This window comes from Arvicola amphibius, chromosome 6 (assembly GCF_903992535.2).
Source record: "Arvicola amphibius chromosome 6, mArvAmp1.2, whole genome shotgun sequence".
Taxonomy (NCBI): Eukaryota; Metazoa; Chordata; class Mammalia; order Rodentia; family Cricetidae; genus Arvicola; species Arvicola amphibius.
Genome location: NC_052052.2, coordinates 5341111 through 5360750, shown reverse-complemented (window position 1 = coordinate 5360750; position 19640 = coordinate 5341111). Strand labels below are relative to the sequence as shown.

At 48.4% G+C, this 19640-nt stretch overlaps 1 protein-coding gene across 2 annotated transcripts; it reads left to right on the top strand.

The window, feature by feature from the left end:
- Positions 1-1349: 1349 nt before the first annotated feature.
- On the top strand, positions 1350-14211 carry Tnfrsf9 (TNF receptor superfamily member 9). Of its 2 annotated transcripts, none has more exons than XM_038335023.1 (8): positions 1350-1453; positions 2777-2901; positions 3453-3557; positions 6325-6462; positions 7033-7102; positions 7414-7502; positions 8346-8483; positions 13951-14211. In XM_038335023.1, the coding sequence occupies exons 2-8, from the start codon at positions 2802-2804 to the stop codon at positions 14043-14045; spliced, it is 735 nt and encodes a 244-aa protein (XP_038190951.1). In that variant the 5' UTR covers positions 1350-1453; positions 2777-2801; the 3' UTR covers positions 14046-14211. The 2 variants fall into 2 exon arrangements, with proteins under 2 accessions (XP_038190951.1, XP_038190950.1); XM_038335022.1 differs by having other exon boundaries at positions 7414-7541.
- The last annotated feature ends 5429 nt before the right edge of the window (positions 14212-19640 follow it).

Genomic DNA, 19640 nt, shown 5'->3' with positions numbered 1-19640 from the left:
CATACAACCACTTTCTCCGTTCCTTTTCCTCCATTCCCTCTTCTCCTTCCTTCATTCCTTTTTTCTTCCTTCCCCCTCTGGAGCGATATTTTATTTGTGTTTTAATAAATAAAGCTTGCCTGAAGATCAGAGTGCAGAGCTAAGCCACTAGAGGTCGGGGAGTGGTGGCTCACACCTTTAATCCCAGGACTCAAGGCCACCCTGGGCTACAGATTGAATCTATCTAAAAAGAGAAACAGAGCTCACACAAAGGTGACCCCAGCACACGGGAGTCACAGGCCTTCAATCCCAGCACTAGGGAGGTGGAGACAGGAGAGATATGGCTGGGTGGAGAGAGGAAGATAAGGCGGGAGGAGACAGGAGCTCAGTACAGTCTGAGGATGGCAGGGAGCATTGCAGTCTGCAGTCACGCTGAGGATAGGATCGCCCTTTATTTGTCTGAGCCTTGGTAGAGGTAAGAACTCTCTATTTGCTTGGCTTCTTTGCTTTTCTGATCTTCAGCTTCAGCTTGAACCCCAATATCTGTCTCTGGGTTTTATTATTCATGCCACACTCCTCCCTCCCCTCCTCTTCTTCCTTCTTTCTCCCCTCCTTCTTCCCATCTCCCCTTCCTATTCTCTTCCTCCCCCTTTCTGCTTTTCTTCACCTTTCACTTGCTCCATTTCCACTTCTTCCTCTCTCTCTCTCTCTCTCTCTCTCTCTCTCTCTCTCTCTCTCTCTCTCTCTCTCTCTCTCTCTGCACTCAATTTAACATTTCTCTAAAAATCCTCACGGGTCCCCACTTTGCCCAGGAACATCACCCAGCACCTACTCACGCCTGCCTGACTTCCCTCCCTTCACCTTGCCCTGCATTTTCCCCTCCTCCCTGGTCTCAGGCACACGGGCACAGCCGACACATCCTGCTGATCCTCCCCCTGATTATTCTCTTATTTGCATACACGCATCCTGAGAACAGCTACGGTGAGACTGATCCCTGATCCCTGGGTCCCTTAGCGGTTTGAGCAGGTAGGTGCACTCCACAGCGCAGCTCCGTGCTGGGTTTAAGGGACCTGCTTTTCTGTTTGCGTGGTTTAGGAGACAGCTTGTGGCAAAAGCACTGTTTACTTAGTTTGACCTCACCCCTTAAGGTTCCAAGATTTTAAGGACACATCAAAAGCTCTAGCATGGAGAAAGGACCACGTTAAGTGACCAAATCCTTTCCGTGTGATTGTTTAGCAAATGTCCTAATGGTCGACAGCTGATTCCAAGAAACCGTTCAAAGTGACCTTATCAAGTGGGTTCTGGGGATTTTGAGAGTGCCTGGGTGAAGAACCACCTCGCAGAGCTGCGTGGGGGATTTCCCAGGAGGCTTTGCACAGTTGAGTCACCGTTTGACCCGTGGTCTTCTGGAGCGGCAGAACCTCGCTGAGCTTCTCACAGAGCAGAAGGTTCTTCGCTGCCCTGAGATCACAAGGTTTGTCTACTTGGGGCTGTGTGTGTGTATGTGTGTGGCGGCGGGGGGGGGGGGGTAAAGAAGTAAGGATGGACTGTGTTCTCACTGCAGATTTCTAGACTTTTCTTCCCTTGTAATTTATAACATCTATGCCCACTATGTAAAGACCAAGAAAAATTAAGTTGGTCCCCCCAACACACATCTTTCCTTTTTTCTTTTCTTTTCTTTTTTAAGACAGGACCTCATTTAGTTCAGTCTAGTCTCAGACTCTGACCCTGGATTTCTGATTTTCATGCTTCCACCTTCTGGGTCCTGGGATTAGATATGAACCACTGTGTCTGCTCTGTGAGTGCTGGGGATGGAGCCCAGGGCTTCATGCATGCCAAATGCACTCTACCAGCTGAGCTTCATCCCTAACCCCAGGATATTTTAATTGCCATTTTTACCTTTTTTCTTTCTACACACTTCAAATTTCAAAATTGGCAATTGCAGGTCTGTGCTTGAGACACTCTCAGACAGTGACTTTCAGCAAAGGTCTTTCACAGTCAGAGCAATTAAATGCCCAACCACAGAGGGCAGAGCAATAATCGCAGGGCCCCCTCTCACTGAGGGGGCATTGGATGGCATCACCATCATGACTTTGCTTCAGAGACATCATGGCTTCAGCATGGGTGCCAATGCCAGGAACTTGAAAGTCCCTAATGTTCCTGCTCTCATTTCAGCCTGAGCTTTGGTGGGCGTGCACCAAGTCCGTGGCCGTTGTAGAACTCTCTGTAGATTTACTGTGTTTCCAGAACATTCCGGGCTTTTTAAAATTTTTTTTAAAATTTTCGATTGTGTGTGTATGTTTGTATGTGGGTATGTACACTTGGATGCAGATGGAGCTGGAGTTATAGACATGGGTGTTGGGAACCAAATCTGGGTCCTCTACAAGTGCAGTGTGTGTTCTCAAGCATTGAATGATCCCTCCAGCCCCAATATTACTTAAAATTCTCCTTAAAACCCTGAAGAACTGTCTAAGTATTGCTGGCAATGCAGATAGTTATGGAAGGACAACCCACCCTGCTTATATTTTGTGGAATGACATTTGTGAATTAACCCCTCTCTTAAAGACAGGGCTCCTGTAGTCCAGGTTGGCCTTGAACTTACTTTGCCTTTGAGAATGACCTTGAACTCTCGATCCTTCTGCCTCCGCGTCTTGAGTACTGGGGTTGTGGGCATGGACCTCCACCATGGTTTCTGAAGTACTGATGCCTCTTGAGTAGGCACCCTACCAAGTGAGCCACACCACCAGCCAGAGAGCAGCTCGTTTGATTGAAACTCTTTTGGAATCTCCTTTGCTAGTGTCATATGTGTGCAAGAGGTTGTCATGGGGAACAGCTGTTACAACATGGTGGTGACTGTGCTGTTGGTGGTGGGCACTGAAGTGACAAGAGCCCTGCAGGATTCCTGCGCCAAGTGTGAGGCTGGTGAGTACCAAACCGACAGGTGTGTTTTCTGACCGTTGAAAACTCAGTTTGGTTAGCCCGTTCAGAAGACCGCTCACTCCCTTGCAAAGGCTTTTTTGATACAACAAAAAGGCCCTGGGGATCTGGCTCACTCAGTCTCAGCTCCTCAACCTTGCCACTTGAGTACAGTCAGAGAAGCTGTCTCAGGGGTGCTTGGAAGGTCCCTGGACAGGCTCAGAACAGCACACGGTAATGCGCTCTGCAGCAAGGAGCAAGTAGGTGGCAGCATCGCTCTTCTGGGCCCCTCCTGTTACACTGATCTCAGAGGAGATCAACAGACTCAGGGTTTTCATCTCTTGATTTCTTTGTTGCGGCATTTATACACGGTTACTCCTAGTTGCTGGATTATGCCAGGGGTCTCCCTGCAAATGTATAGTCTTAAAACGCCAATCAGTAAACATGCCATTGCCAAGATGCCTAGAGGGTAAAGGGAGCATTTGCTCTGATTTCCTCATAATGCCTCGAGTGATGGCCGAGTGTTGTCAGACACGGACACCTGTGTTGCCTTCCAGGTACCTTCTGCAAGGAAGACAATCCTGTGTGCACCAGCTGTCCCCCAAGCACATACTCCAGCACGGGCGGACAGCCGAACTGCAAGCTCTGCAGAGTGTGTGCAGGTGAGTCTGTCTGTCTGTGTCGAAGCAGAATCTTTCTGCTGCCCAGGCTGGACCGGACCTTGAGTTCTTCAGCCTCCCAGGACTGGAAGTCGACTTTACACTGAGGCGTCTCCATCTTTAGGAAATCTGGGGCGAGACCAGCTTTGGTCCCTCTTTACTAACTGGTCTCTACTCAAAATCTTGAGCCTCACAGGGGCCGACTCCCATCTCCACAGCAGGTGTAGTCAAAGTTTTCATGGAATAGCCTCGATGACCGGCCTCCAGCAGCTCAGGGACTGAGGGGGATCCCACGAAGTCAGCTGACTAATCTATCTGAGGGAGTAAACTTAACTCTCTGGGGCCAGTGAGGGGGGCTAAACTTAACTCTCTGGGGCTGGCGCAAAAGGGAAAACACCCCCCACACCCCTTTAGGGTCTCACCATCATCGTCTCTCTCTGTTCTTTCTTTTCTTAGCTCTCTCTAGATGTATTCCTCTGTCTCTCATGATATCTTTCTTCTAACTAATTTTATTTTTTCCCTACAGCTTATATACCTCAGCAAAATTTTTCAAGCAGTATAAACATTACAATGAGGTTACACACTATTTTAAAGAAAATGTGAATACAAGTGAAAACCAGCATGTTTTCCACATCCCTTACACAATTAAATATTTTACACATTACAGGTGAAAAGCAAGTTGTCCCAAGAACCCACATACATTCATGTCCAAGTAGCTTGTTATTAACAGAGTGTAAGCGAGCAAGGCATCTTTCTTAGTCAGCTCTCTTTTACATCCTCAGGTGCACACCCACTCATCAACAGGTGTTTATACCAGGAAGCTGAGAGCAGAAATGGGCATAAGGGGTTTCTCGTCAGCCTTGACCACCGACCCATCTAGCAGGTCAGCCAGCCATAGCCAGGCTACCATTGTTCTTGGTCTCCGCCCTCAGTGCGCCCCTCACTCGGCTATTAAGAGCAAGCTTTTAAAAATAGTTTTCCAAGATTTTTTTTTTTTGCCTTAAAGCTATTTACAAAGCCATCTTAACCTACCCTTAAGCCATTATTTAAAGCTGTGTTCTAGCTACGGTGCACACTGCAACCCGTGACCACATCTCTCAACATTAAGACGAAAAGAACATGAGCTGACTTAGCTCCTGGGACACAACTGTTTTTCTTTTCTTTTTTTTTTTTTTTTTTTTTTTTTTTGGTTTTTTTCGAGACAGGGTTTCCCTGTAGTTTCTAGAGCCTGTCCTGGAACTAGCTCTTGTAGACCAGGCTGGCCTCGAACTCAGAGATTCGCCTGTCTCTGCCTCCCGAGTGCTGGGATTAAAGGCGTGCGCCACCACTGCCCGGCACAATTGTTTTTCTTAATCACTGTCATAAGCCAAGTCCATCTGATGCCTCAGAAGAAACTAGTTGTGTGATATTTCCCCGTTCTTATTTCTGTCTTCTGCAGCCCCTGCTTTTTCGGGGGCAGAGGTAACACCGTGTCTTGCATTTGCCTACCTCGGCTTTCCCACTGAGGTAACCTCGCTCATAATTAATCCCTTATTAATTTTAGTAAATAAATATATTTACTAAAGACCCCCCAGGCATCAACATCCTATTTAAATGAACACTATTATTGTGTAAAAGTCATTGCTTTAAGTAGCACAGCTTAGGAGGAAGTCATCTTCATAATAATCCACGGTAAAAATCCCCAGGAGAACGGAATATTTCCATGAGATAATCACACTACATTACAGGCAGCGGGGGATCTCTACCCATTCACACCACGCTAGATACCAGAGAAAAATGGCAGCGGCACACATGGAAAGACACAACAGTAACAACAGCCATCCCGGGGCCGACACTCTCAGGGCCTTGGCGGTCCGAGATTCACCCATCAGCGCCTTGCATGCTGGTGGGGGCCAATCCCCTGAAGTCAGTCATCACCTGTTGTTCCTCTGACACGGCCACCAGCAAGTCATCATTTTTTTTTTTGGCTGATTTTTTAAATAATAGAGGAAATACTCACTTGACGTGAAAGGCTTTTATTGTTGTTTTTGTTTTGTTTTGAGACTCGGTCTTATTATGTAGCCCTGGCTGACCTGGAACTCACTATATAGGCCAAGCTGGCCTGGAACTCAGATCTTCTGGCCTCTACCTCTGGAGTGCTGAGATTAAAGCTGTGCACTACCACGCCTGGATTTTTTTTTCTCTAAAGTAGGGTCTCACGTAGCTTAGGCTGGCTTTGAACGTCTCTTCTTCCCGCCCAAATGCTGAGATTACAAACATGTGCCACCACATTGTGTATGAGGAGCCAGGGATGGGACCCAGGACTTTGGCACCACACAGTGTATGAGGAGCCGGGGATGGGACCCAGGACTTTGGCATGCTCGGCAAGCTCCCTCCCCAGCCCAAGAAAATCTTTTAGTGAGCAAAGTGGAAAATATCTTAATGGGGATTGAAAATAAAACAGTATAAGCCAGGTACTGGGGCGCACAATCCCAGCACTGGAGACTGAGGCAGGAAGATTCTTATTTGAAGGGTAGGTTGGGATCTACAATGAGACCCTATTTCACAAAGACAGTAAATAGGTGAACACAACATAATCATTAGCATTATAAGCAGAGCAATGGATATATATTTATACACACACACATATATACACATACATATGTATGCATATGCACATATATACATGAACACACAGACATACAGACATTATATATATAATGTGTGTGTGTATATTTCAACCGCAATACAAATTTGTTTCCAAGGGTAACGCAGAGCCGGGGCTTTGTAGGTTATTTCAGGTTCAGGAAGCCTTGCTCCCGCACCAGCAATGCAGTGTGTGGATGCGTCGAGGGATTCCACTGCTTGGGGCCAGAGTGTGCCAGGTGTGAAAAGGACTGCAAGCCAGGCCAAGAGCTGACAGAGCAGGGTAGGTTTGCTCTTTCTCCGCCCAAGTTTGGGAAGGACAGAGACGCAGTGTGTGGTGCTAACGGTGTTGTAATTATATTCTACTATGTAGTCTGTGTTGTCACAAATGGAAATGATTTTGTTAATCACCCGAGCCATGCATTTTTGCACATTTTGGTTTCAGATAATATTGCTCATATCATTAGATGGAAACCGAGCAGTCTTGGGGTTTCAATTCAAGAGTCACTAAGCAGGGGCTGGAGAGACGGCTTAGTTAAGGGGGAATACAGCTCTTGCCGAGGACTCGAGTTCAGTTTCCAGTACCCACTTCAGGCTGCCCCCAATGGCCTGTGACTCCAGTTCTGGGGGGGAGGGTCTGACACCCTCTTCTGGACTTGGTGGGCATCTGCACTCACATGCACATGTGCACACACAGATGCGTGCACACATACATGTGGATAACAGATTAAAGCGTTAAAATCATCGTGGTGCAATCTGCACAGGTTAGCCTATGACACCACGCCATCTGCTCATCAAGGGAACATCGTAAAATGGTAAGATGCCTCCAACTGATTCTCAGCTTTCCTTCAAGGTTGTAAAAACTGTGGCTTCGGGACATTTAACGATCAGAATGGGGGTGGCACCTGTCGACCGTGGACGAAGTACGTATATACTCTCACGTCTCTCCCAACGTAAAGAACCTGAGATAAATTGAAAAACAAAGGACATTGCCTCTGGCGTGCAGACCTGCAGTGACTCAGCTCTAGGGGACAGGGGACTCTGTGAGGCCACAGGGTCTTGTGTGAGAGTCATGCGGGAGTTTCTCACATCATCTGCCCATTGCTTGTGAGCCCAAGCCCACCTACTGTATCACGTGGTTACTTCGTGGGATAACAAGTATCAGGTGCTTGCTTCACTGTGCTTCTCTGGGCCCAAATTAATCATCTGAACTCTTCTTCTTGACCGGTCTAAGCTGCTCTCTAGGTGGAAAGTCTGTGCTTGTGAACGGAACCACAGAGAAAGACGTGATCTGTGGCCCCACGTTGGTCAGCTTCTCTCCAGGTACCTCCCCCACTGTGACTGCCCCGGTGAGAAAATCAGGTGGTTGTTTTATTGCTATTAAATACAAGTTAATGGTCGGTTGTGGTGGCACACAACTGGAATCATAATCACACCACTGCAGAGGCTGAGGTGGGAGGCCCGCAGGTTCCAGGCTAGCCTGGGCTACAAAGCAAGACTCTCTGAAAAGGCTTATCCAAACAAATGCATGATGTCTGTGCAGACTATATGTGAATGCCCTCAGCGCTGCTGAGTCTCCCAGCTCTGCCCACAGCAGGCAGCTCCGGGGTGCTTTCCTCTTCATGCCTTGTCTTGTTTTCCTGGATGTTGTCAAACAGATAACATAGCTTTACAAAGGCCAAGTCCAGGGAAGTAAAGGGCCTCATACATTATGCTCAGTAGTCCAGGATACTTAGTTGCTGGGAAAACCATTAAATTCGGGCTCATTTTAAAATGTCACTTAGATTTAGGACTTGGGGTATCACTCAGTTGGTAGAGTCCTTGTTTTCATGCTGGAAAGGCCCTGGATTCCATACCCACGATGGCATGGATTTGGGCATGGTGCTGCATACCTGCAATCCCCACCCTGTGGTGGAGGCAGGAACATCACGAGTTCCAGGTTACGCTCAGGTACAAATGGAGTCTGAGGCTAGCCTGGGATCCATGAGACTCTGTCTCAGGAACACACAGAATGAACAACAGAAAGACAGTAAAGTCAGCTAAGCTTGTCAAGTTACGGGTTTGGGGTGCCAGGGTGCTGCCTCCCTGGAGCCCATGTGTTTGCAGGGTGAGAGTAGGTCAACTTTGCCCTCACCGAACACTCCGGAATTTCTCTCCTTGCTCCAGAAAGAGGGAGATCCTTGCAAGTCCTTACCTGGTTGCTGGCGCTGACATCGGCCATGCTGCTCTTTCTACTCTGCATCACTCTGGGGCCCATTGTGACCAAATGGAGCAGCAAGAAATTCCCCTACTTGATCAAGCAACGTAAGGCCAACACATCATGGGAGGCGGGGAGGCAGGACGCGTGTCTGGGAGGCAGGACAACTCTGCAGACGGGGTTCTCTCCCGTTTCAGAGAGCGAACTTGGGTCCTCAGACTCACATGGCCTTTGCTCATCCAGCCATCTTTTTTTTTTTTTTTTCGAGACAGGGTTTCCCTGTAGTTTCTAGAGCCTGTCCTGGAGCTAGCTCTTGTAGACCAGGCTGGCCTCGAACTCAGAGATCCGCCTGCCTCTGCCTCCCGAGTGCTGGGATTAAAGGCGTGCGCTGCCCGGCTCATCCAGCCATCTTGCAGGCTTGGATTTTTTTTTTAAGTTAGGGGCCTGTGATTGGCTAGCACAATGGTTGTAAAGCCAGGACAAGCTTGTTCCCACAAGGGAATTGGCAATGTCTGGAGGCAGTGGGGGTAGTTGTGACTTGGTGCTGGGAGGTATGTGTAGTTGTGACTTGGAGTAGCCTCCCCACCCCCACAATGCACAGGGAGGGCCCGCTAGCCACAAGAATTGGGCTCTGCATTTTATTCGGGAAGAGATGGAGATGGAACAGGACCCAGAGTGTAGGGAAGACGACGGACACATAGGGCACGATCCCGGATAACTGTGCACATCTAAGTGTGGGCACCCAGCCAGCCCACGCCCACGACACAGAGGAACCAGAAAAGAACATTGCCTCAGAAGTTGGGGAGACAACTTGGTTGGTAAAGTGTTTGCTTTGCAAATGCAAAGAACTGTTACTACCCAGATCCATGTAAAAAAGCAGTGGTATGTGCTTGTAAAATCCCAATGCAGGACAGACAGTGACAGTCAGTAATGGGCAGTGACAGGCAGAGACAGGCAGAGACAGGCAGTGATGGGCAGAGACAGGCGATGACAGGCAGTGACAGACAGAGACAGGAAGATCCCAGGGGATTGCTAACAAGCCAGCTCATCTATTGGTAAACTCTAGGCCAGTAAGAGACCCTGTCTCACACAAAAGCAAGAGGTCCACAAAAGGTGGACCTCTGATTTGTATATACAGCGCCATAAAGCACATCACCCCACCCAGTGTCACTTCTCGAGTTGGTAAATAGCCCAGGTCTTAGCTCTGGTCCATACTTGAGGAAATGGGGAGAATTGGATGATGCTGAATGGGTCAAGGTGGATTATTTCAGAAAGTTTCAAAGGGCTGGGCGGTGGTGGCGCACGCCTTTAATCTCAGCACTCAGGAGGCAGAGGCAGGTGGATCTCCGTAAATCTGAGGCCAGCCTGGTCTACAGAGTGCACTCTAGGCCCGTCAGGGCTACATATATTGAGAACTTATCTTAAAATAAGAAAGAAAAAGGAGGAGAAGGAGGAGGAGAAGAAGGGAAGGGAGGAAGGAAGGAAGGAAGGAAGGAAGGAAGGAAGGAAGGAAGGAAGGGGATTTACCCACAGGTCAAGTTCCAGTCCCCAGTGATCAAAATCCAGTCTTCTACATTTCTTATAAAATTGCAATGAGCAATGCACAGTTCTGTTCTGTGGGGATCTGTATGTATAGTGTGCACGTGCATGCATTCACATGTGCACACGTGTATGTGTAGACATCAAGGCTGGTGGCAGGCATCTTCCTGGATTGCCCTCTACTTGGTCCTCTCAGTTGAACCCAGAGCTCATCATGGATGTGTTCAGCTAGCTTGCTCCAGGGTGAACACTGGCTACCTCAGGGTGAGCACTGGCTACCTCAGGGTGAGCACTCGTGACTTCAGGGTGAGCACTCGTGACTTCAGGGTGAGCACTCGCTACCTCAGGGTGAGCACTCGTGACCTCAGGGTGAGCACTTGCTACCTCAGGGTGAGCACTTGCTACCTCAGGGTGAGCACTCGTGACCTCAGGGTGAGCACTCGTGACTTCAGGGTGAGCACTCGCTACCTCAGGGTGAGCACTCGTGACCTCAGGGTGAGCACTTGCTACCTCCGGGTGAGCACTCGTGACCTCAGGGTGAGCATTCGCTACCAAACCATTTCCCAAGCTTTGTTTTTGTTTTTCAGCTTAGGGGGAAAAGACGTGGGAATGAGTAACTTAAGTCCTGTCCAAGTGGGTAGGTCAAACTGTTTTCCAAAAATGATGGGGACCACACTGAACGCCTCTTCAACGGGGTGAGAGTGCTCCATTTGCCCCACTTCCATGTGAATGCTAGGTGCAGCAGTGCTATTTTTATCTGTCTGGTGGGTGGGGAAGAGTGGCTCACTGCGGTTTTGATTTGCATTTCCTTGACGATATCTGAGGTTAGGTTTCACTTTGATTGGCTGTTTGGATTTCTTAGTCTGAGAAGTCTTCTCACGGAGCCACCCGTTCTTTATCAATGAAGGGCACCCTGTCCCCAGCTGCCGACGTGTTTGCTTTCTGTAGTCTTTCCCTCTCCATTCCAGGCTTCTGGCTCTGGAGGAGACCTCTAAGCTGCCTAGAACCGAATTTCCTCTTAGAGAGGCAACAAGGTTTCTGTGAAGATGTTTTCAAAGGTATTGATCAGTAATGAGGGTCTTGTAGTCATTAAAAAAGAAAATTTTCATTTTCCTATAATTACACATTCACAGAAAGTCACAAACAAGGAGCAAAATAGTTTCACGTGTCGTTCACAAGGCTCTAACATCACAATGAGGCCAGGACAACGACGCAAAGAACACACACAGCTGTATGCCACTTTATCAGGTCTGTAGATTCATTTACCAAGCAACACAACTGGAATACCGAACTTGAAAAGTGGGTATGAGAAGCCTGCCTGGAGCCCCAGCGTGTGGGAGATAGAAACAGGAGCCTCTCAAGGTCAAGGCCAGAGGTTACACCACTCAACAGCAAGCAAGCAAACAAAAAAACGACCCCAAGCTATTCACAACCAAGATCCAGCCCTGCTCACCCTCCTCACTCAGCCCTGCTCGCCCTCCTCAGTTCTTCCCTTTCTCTGGTGGTCACTCATCTATTTCTGATTTTTGACTTCTGGATATTTTTTTAAATGTATTTACTACGTATTTTATTTATGTCACGTGTGTTTGCTTGCATGAGTTGCATGTGTATCACATGCGTGCAGGAACACCCGGAGGCCAGATCCCCTAGAACTGGACTTACGGGTAGTTATGCTTAGAACTGAGCATGAGTCCTTTGCAAGAGCATCAAGTACTCTCACCTACTGAGACATCTGTTTTTCAACTCTTTTTTTTTTCTTTTGGTTTTTCTGTATAACACAGTCTAGCCAAGGTGACAGGCTCCCTTACCTGTGGGGCCTAGGACTGGCCCTGGCCTTTGCTGTGACCATCCCTGATTGTCTAGAAGCCCCCCATCTTGCTAGGCTGGTCTGTCCCTGGTAGGGTAGCTGGAGTGGGCGGGGTTTCCCAATCTCAGTGCTGGCATCCCCAGGCTCCCCACTCTTTCAGCTCCACTCTGGGAACAGGAGGCAGAAAGAAAGCCCACACCACTTACTGCGATGCTGCATCTTAGGCCCTGAGATTCTCGGCCATCCTGCCCTCTTCTCTCTCCTCCCAGCCATCTTGGGCTTGTTTCATAGTTTATATGTATGTATGGAGTTTTGGATGGTACAGAGCAGCAAATACAGGGAAGTATGGTCTCTTCTACCTGAAGCAAATCACTACTGTTTTGGTTAATCTTGGATACAATTTCAAAAGATAGCCCATCAATATTTCTCAGTCTTGACTTAACTTCCTTCCCCTCCCCTGCCTCCCCTTAAAAAATAAGATTTAGAACATAGACGACGTGGCCTTGGAACAGGGCCTTTGCTTGTTAAGTTTAAGGAACTAGAGATGGTAGGCTGTTAGCTGTCAGGGCAGGTGGGTCCCAGCTGTGTGTAAGAGCAGCTGTGCCGCTACACAGCAGTTCTGGGCTTTCACAGACAGTACAGGTGGGACACAGCCACAGGATCACACCGAAAGGAAACGTCAGTCTGAAATAACATGTGAGAATAAAATAGGGGTTGCTGATAGCCGGTGGTGGCGCAGGCCTTTAACCCCCGCACTGGGGAGGCAGAGGCAGGCGGTGGAGGCACACACCTTTAATCTCAGCACTGGGGGCGGGGGCAGAGGCAGGTGGATCTCTGAGTTCGAGGCCAGTCTGGTCTACAGAGTGAGTTCCAGGACAGCCAGGGCTGTTACAGGACACTGTGTAACAAAATAAAAAAGGGAAAAAAAGTGGGGGTGGGGTGGGCATGGGTCTGCTGCATTGAATCCACAGTTGTGCCTGCAGTGTTAAGCCATGCTCTATGCTGCTGTGAGTTGGGCTCAAGCTTTGGGTTGTTGCTGTTAAGACAGTGTATAAAATAGAGAAAATGGTTTATTAGGGGCTGGAGAGATGGCTCAGAGGTTGAGAGCACTGACTTCTCTTCCAGAGGTCCTGAGTTCAAATCCCAGCAACCACATGGTGGCTCACAGCCATCTGTAATGAGATCTGGCGCCCTCTTCTGGCCAGCAAGCATACAGACAGAACACTGTATACATAATAAATACATCTTTTTTTTTCTTTTTTCTTTTTTTGGTTTTTTTTCGAGACAGGGTTTCTCTGCAGCTTTTTTAGAGCCTGTCCTGGAACTAGCTCTTGTAGACCAGGCTGGCCTCGAACTCACAGAGATCCACCTGCCTCTGCCTCCCGAGTGCTGGGATTAAAGGCGTGCGCCACCACTGCCCGGCATAAAGGAAGGGATAGGTTTTCTGTGCCCCCATAATAGGTTTCTCCACCAATGCAGTAAGTCAGATCAAGTCCAATTGAAAAAGTAGAACAGGTTTATTTGAGCAAAGCAACTGCCAGGTGGGTTCTCCAGTCCCAGAGATGGAGGTCAGAGAAGCCACATGCCAGACTAAAGCAGGGAGATTATATAGCTCGTAGGCAAAGGGCTATGACGTGTCTGCCACAAGTTGGGTTTGTGCCCAAATATGATCAAAAGCTGATCGCTTTAGGCGGGGGTTCAGGCTGCTGGCAACTTCAGGGGAAGAGCTACCATAGCCACCAAGAATGTGGACCTGGGCTTTTTGGTGCCTTTTCTTTGTTCAGAGATTCCAGAATGGGCAGGGTTTGGAGAGACAGGGATGGGGCTTCTCAGACCACGCAGGAAGGAGCTGCAGGAAGGAGCTGCAGGAGCGAGTGGAGGCTCCACCCAAAGAGGAAGGGTGGAAAGAAGGAAATCCTGACATGCTGGGGACTACATACTGTAATACCAGTACTTGGGAGACTGACCTAGGGAGATTACCACATATCCAAGGCCAGCTTGATCTATAGAGAATCCCAGTTGTGAGACCCTGTCTGCAAACAAAACACAACATAATACAGTAAGATAAAATAATCAGTCTCCAGAAAGCTCATATATGCTGTTGGCTGGCTGGTGGGTAAGTTGCTCAACTTAGGGTTGAGAAGGTTTGTGGATGAGACTCACAGAACAGAACTGCTGTCTGAGACAGCAGACTGGAAGCGTCTTACATTGTTTCTGTTGTTTCCTAGCATTTAAGATGGCAGTTCGCACGGCTCAAGAGGAAGATGCTTGTAGCTGCCGATTTCCAGAGGAAGAAGAAGGAGGAGGAGGCTACGAGCTATGAGTTGACATCCCAGGAGGCGTGGGGATCCTCAGAAGGCAAGGAGCAGCACAAGGACCCACTGTCCTGTTCTCAAACACCATCCCAGACAATACGTAGGCGTGAACCCCATCCAAACCTCTTCTAATGATAATGTATTGGTTTTTACCATTTAAAACATTTTTATCTTCAAGCTTTATGTGTATGAGTATCTTGCCTGCATGGATGTGTGTGTGTGCATGCAAACACACACACCATGTGGATTCCTGATGCCAGCAGAGGCCAGAAGAGAGGTTGCTGAATCCTCAGGAATTGGAGCTAAAGATGGTTGTGAACCACCACGTGGGTGCTGGGAACCAAATCTGTGTTCTTTGCAAGGGCAAAGTGTCTTAACCACTGAGCCATCTCCAGCCCTGCCCTTGACATTTTTAATAGGACTGTGGGAAGAAAAGGAATGAAAGACCAATTTCTAGGTCTCCTTAACAAGATATATATGGCTGGGCATGGTGGTGCACACCTTTAATCCCAGCACTAGGGAGGCAGAGGAAAATGGATCTTTGTGAGTTCAAGACCTTAGTTTACATAGTGAGTTCCAGGACAGGACAGCCAGGGCTATATAGAGAAACCTTATCTTGAAAGACAAACAACAAAAAACTAACTCCCCAGAAGAACCCCAATCTAGATATAGATTATATGGATATATAGGTATATATAATTTAATCTAAAGAAAAAGATACTTTAAATTGGATCACATGGACCAATGGTCCAGCTAAAATCATTGTAAGATCAGTTTAGGTGTGTATGTGTGAGTTTGTGTGTACGTGTGCGTGTGTGAGGATCTGTGTGGTATGTGTATATATGACACATGTTATAAGATGCAGTATGTTTCCCCCACCGAATTCCCCTGTTTTCTCACTTTCTACGACACCTCCCTCCACTGTCTGGTGACGGTGATGGGGAGGCCCCCTGTCCCTGTCTGGAAAGGCCTGTCAGAGTTTGAGGGGGCTCTTCGGAGGAGTTCAAACGTCTGCCTGTGTCCCATCCCTCCCCACACTTCTGCCTGTCACTCTGTGTCAGGCTCATCAGTAAACAGGCCTTGCAGGAAAGGCACAAAGCACTGTGAGGAGGGACACAGCAGTGACCTCACTGGAGCGAGGCTCCCAACGCCCCCCTCCCACATTGCCATGCTCAAACATGGCTGCTGCTTCTTTTCTATGGTCCTGTACAGCTGGAGAGCTAAAATTGGTTTTCAATTTATTTATTTTCGAGAGCAGATCTCACCGTGTAGCCTTGGCTTGTGTAGCCCTGGCTGGACTGGAACTCACTATGTAGATCAGGTTGGCCTAGAGGTCATAGAAATCCACCTGCCTCTGCCTCCCAAGTGCTGGGACTAAAACTGCAAGAGCATACCCAGCTAGCCTTTCAATTTTTTAAAACTATAAACTGGTCCATTAGCTCAGGCTTATTATTAACTCTTACAACTTATATTAGCTCATTATTCTTATCCGTGTTAGCCACATTAGCCTTTCAATTTTTAAAAGCACCTAAAAATATAAAAATTGGTGATCTTGCAAAATTTGAGCCTCTTCCCTCTCTCTCATTTTTCTCTTGATTCCAAGAATCCTCATCTTGTGGTGAGGTACCCTGGAACAGTGCTGAGTGTCCTGAGCTTCCTGGTGTGGTGCCTATCGTGCCGTGTGGAGGTGGCTGTGAGCTGCTGTAGTCTTCAGAATTGTATTATAGCTCCTGCTGCTGTGTGTGGCACCCAGGGCATCCCTTCTGCAGAGACCGCCCACCATCATTGACAAGTCTGTCCTCTCCAGAGCTACTTTCGGGTTCTTCAGCCGCTGTGCGGCTACCATGCTCTTTTACTGTTGCCTGGGGAGGAGAGTCACGAGGGAGACAGCCTGAAAGTCGAATTTCTGGGTCTTCAAGCAGGTGCCTTGATCAGTCAGGATGGGCCAGGTTATGCAGTAATAACAAACGACCCCCGCAGATCCCAATGGAGCCTAGCAAGATGGAGGTGGATTTCCTTAGGAATGTGTGTGGTGGTGTGAGCCGGAGGTCAACCTCGAGATTCTGTTCCTCAGATCTCTTACTGAGCTCGGACTTGGCCCCCTGGCCCAGAAGCCCCAGGGTTCTCCCAGGCTCCACTTCTCCCAGGACTGGAATTACAAGCAAGTGTGACCATACTTGACTTTTTCACTTGCGTTCTGAGAACTGAACTCAGGTCCTTGTGCTTGGACAGCAAGCACTTAAGTGGCCAAGCATCTTCCTCGTTCCCCCTGACTCATCTCTTACTGTGATGGCAGGCCCATTCCAGCTGTGGCCTTGTGTCTGCTATGAGGTCATGCTTTGAACGCTTGTCTCCCAGCTGGTGGCTGCGGAACCTTTAGGAGGTGAGCCTGGATGACGAGAGACTTAGAGCAGCCCCTTGAGAGTTCTACACACCCTTGGTCCCCGCCTGCTCTCTCTGCTTCCTGATCCACTCAGCATGAAGGGTCTTTCTTTCCATGTCTGCTCCTGCTGCCGTGAATGCCACCATGTGCTCCTGCTACCATGCCTTCTCCACTGCGATGGACCAAAATCCCCCTGAGACCATGAGCCCAAACAAACCTTTCTTTCCTCAGACTGTTCTGGCTTGGCCACGGCATAAACAGTGCCTGTGTCCTCCGTGAGCATCTCTGGGACCTGGGCAAGGGAGCAGCTTCTACTTAAAATGTTGGACATTTATGGCAAAAGGGGACTTGTCACTTCAGAACATGTATGACTAGTTAGTTAGGTGCTAAGCTTTGCAGCTGCGCACGTAACTGAGCCAGGCAAAAAATATAATAATTAGGTGAGTATGGTGGCACATGCTTTTCCCAGCGCTGGTCTCATTCATGCTGCTGCCTTCTTGCCACCATCCAGCTGCTTTAGTGACTGACATCCTCCCTGCCCTTAGCTCCTATTAGATCCCCTGATTTTGTTGGTTTGGTGGTGCAGATGGCATTTCCTGTGATCTTGTTTTGCATTTCTTGACAGATGAGTGTCCTGTCACATAGTCATATACTGTTCGATCCCTTTGAGAAGAAAGAGGTAGCTGGGAATGCTAATGCATGCCTTTAACCCAGGCTACGCAGAGAGACCTTGTCTCAAAAAAATTAAATTAAATAAAAAAAATATTTGTTTTTTATTTACATATATGCCTGTGTGTTATGTGCATCACATGCATGTCAGTGCCCACAAAGGCCAGAAGAGGGTGAATCTCCTGGGAACTAGAGTCACAGGAGGTGTGAGCTGCCTCACAGGGATGCTGGGTACAGAACCCCTGTCCTATGCAGAGCAGCCAGTGTTCTCAACCCTGAGCCATCTTCCTGCCCTTCATGTTTCTCCTCCTCCTCCTTCTCCTCCTTCTTTTCCTTCCTCTTCCTCTTCTTTTTGTTTTTTGTTTTTCGAGACAGGGTTTCTCTGCAGCTTTGGAGCCTGTCCTGGAACTTGCACAACTTTTGCTTCCACTGGTCAGAGGATTTACACAAAGACCAATCACAGACCTCCTGCTGCACCCGTCACTCGCTCTGCAGAGCCCTCAGGGTTGACAGTCCTCCCTCAGGTCCCTGTTGTGAAAGTAGCTGATGGGAGAACTGGGCCTCCAGTTTCTAGAAGCTAATCTTAGAGTGTGTCTTCCAAGGCCAATGCAGGGCCTGTGGGGCAGCCACACCTGGAGCATGAGTCTGAACTCAGCTGCAGGGGTCCTTACAGCTGGGGTGAAGGGTTCCTCAGAGTGGGAGGGGAGGATCTGAACACCTGGGCTGTCTTAAAGGCAGTCTGGTTGTCTGCCAAATGTTTTCTTGACTGGTGGTTTCCTATTAGAGGTAGCCAGGCAGAAGGGAACTGACACCCCAGCTCAATGGCTGAGTGGTTTGTTTCACACAGTTCAAGTTATTTCAAGAAAAATTACTTTGTAGGCGACATCAACATTCTGGAACTTGCCTACTGCACTGTCAAATGCCCTTAGGGAGAGCAGGGTCCTCCACTTACAGATATCAGTTTTGTTAGGATGAAGATTTATTGTGTTACTTTACTATGTGTAAAATGTACGTGTCCATGTCTGTGTGCAGGTATGTGCCTGTGGGTGCAGTTTCTCTCAGGGGCCTGAAGGGGGCGTCAGATTGCCTGGGATGGCGTTACAGGTGGTTGTGAGTCACCCGGATCCAGATGCTCTGTAAGATCAGTATGAACTTAACCACCCAGATGTCTCCAGCACCCGTTAGAATTTTGGAAATTTAGAAAAATTTCTAAGGCTTTTTGCTTTGCTGTGCTGTTAAATGGTGTGTTTTGTTGCTGGAGGCAGAGGGCATGCCCAGCAACCTCTCAGACAGCCTTTCTCATCACTTCTGATAGGAGAAACATTCTTTTCCTCGTTGGCAGCCAATTTGTTTACGAAGACAGCTGTTTCTTCCTTTTCTAGTCCATTGTTTCTCACTCTTGATGGAAGCAGAAGCGCTAGAACTTGTTTCAGTAGGATAGTCTTTTCTGCTCTGACAGAGACAAGGGAATGTTCCTTGAGCAGGCTAGGATACTCCCCTCCTATTCTTGGTTTGTGCAGAGAATTTTTTCTCCTTCATCTTTGTCTTCTTTTTCTTTTTTGGGGGGGAGGGGCATTTAGGAAATAGGAGACCACATAGCCCAGGCTAGCCTTAAACTTGGTAAGTAGTAAAATAGGATGTTGATATCTTGGTCACCTGCCTCAGTTTCCCACGGGCTGGGATTACCAATGTGAGTGCCTCCATTTCTGTTTATTTCTTTATTTGATTGAGATGGGCTACATATCCATGTAGCCCTGGCTGTCCCGGAACTTGTTCTGTAGACCTGGCTGGCCTCAAACTCAGAGACCCGCCCCTGTCTCTGTCTCTGCCTCTGCCTCCCGAGTGCTGGGATTAAAGGTGTGTGCCACCACTGCCCGGCAGTTCTTAATTTTCCTAACAAATTTCTTTGTTTTGTTACACAGATTATCAGTTTTTTACCAGGCTGGAACTGCCAGGATTAAGGATCCTCTTGCCTTAGCTTTCTGAGTAGCTGGGACAACAGATAAATCACCTGCCTGGAAATCCTGTCGATTCTAATGTGACACCTCTTGCCTTTGGGCACTTGGTGTCCTGGTCTGTGTGTGCCACTGCCCACATGTGACGAAGCCCTCTGACCTCTCCAGTATGGTGCATCCGGGGTAACCGAGTTAGATTCTCGTTTGTTCCCAACTAGGGACACAGAAAACACACAGCCTGTGCTTATCGAATGGGGGCTGTGTTAGCTGCCTTCCCATCCCTGAGACAGAGCACCTCAGAGACGCTGAGGGGAGAGAAGCTTTGCTGGATTCTATTGTGGTAGGGAAGGCATGGCAGCACGAGCGATCCATCTTTGGCCACGGCAGGAATATGTTATACGGTTCCTCACCTGTTGATGGTTAGCACCGGAGGCTGGTCTAACCTCCACAGGCCCATCCTGAATGGCCCGCATCTCCTAGCTACGTCCCACATCCAAAAGTTCTATAATCTACCGAAACAGCACTGCCAGCTGTGGACCAAGTGCTCAGAACATGTGCCTGTATGGAACGTTCCAGATTCAACCCACAGCAGACGG

Excerpts from the sequence above, each read along its gene's own strand:
- Tnfrsf9 (XM_038335022.1), top strand. The coding sequence starts at position 2,802 with ATGGGGAACAGCTGTTACAACATGGTGGTGACTGTGCTGTTGGTGGTG. Across the intron at positions 6,463-7,032 it reads CCAAGAGCTGACAGAGCAGG|GTTGTAAAAACTGTGGCTTC; the intron begins GTAGGTTTGCTC and ends CTTTCCTTCAAG. Across the intron at positions 7,542-8,345 it reads TGCCCCGGTGAGAAAATCAG|AAAGAGGGAGATCCTTGCAA; the intron begins GTGGTTGTTTTA and ends TCCTTGCTCCAG.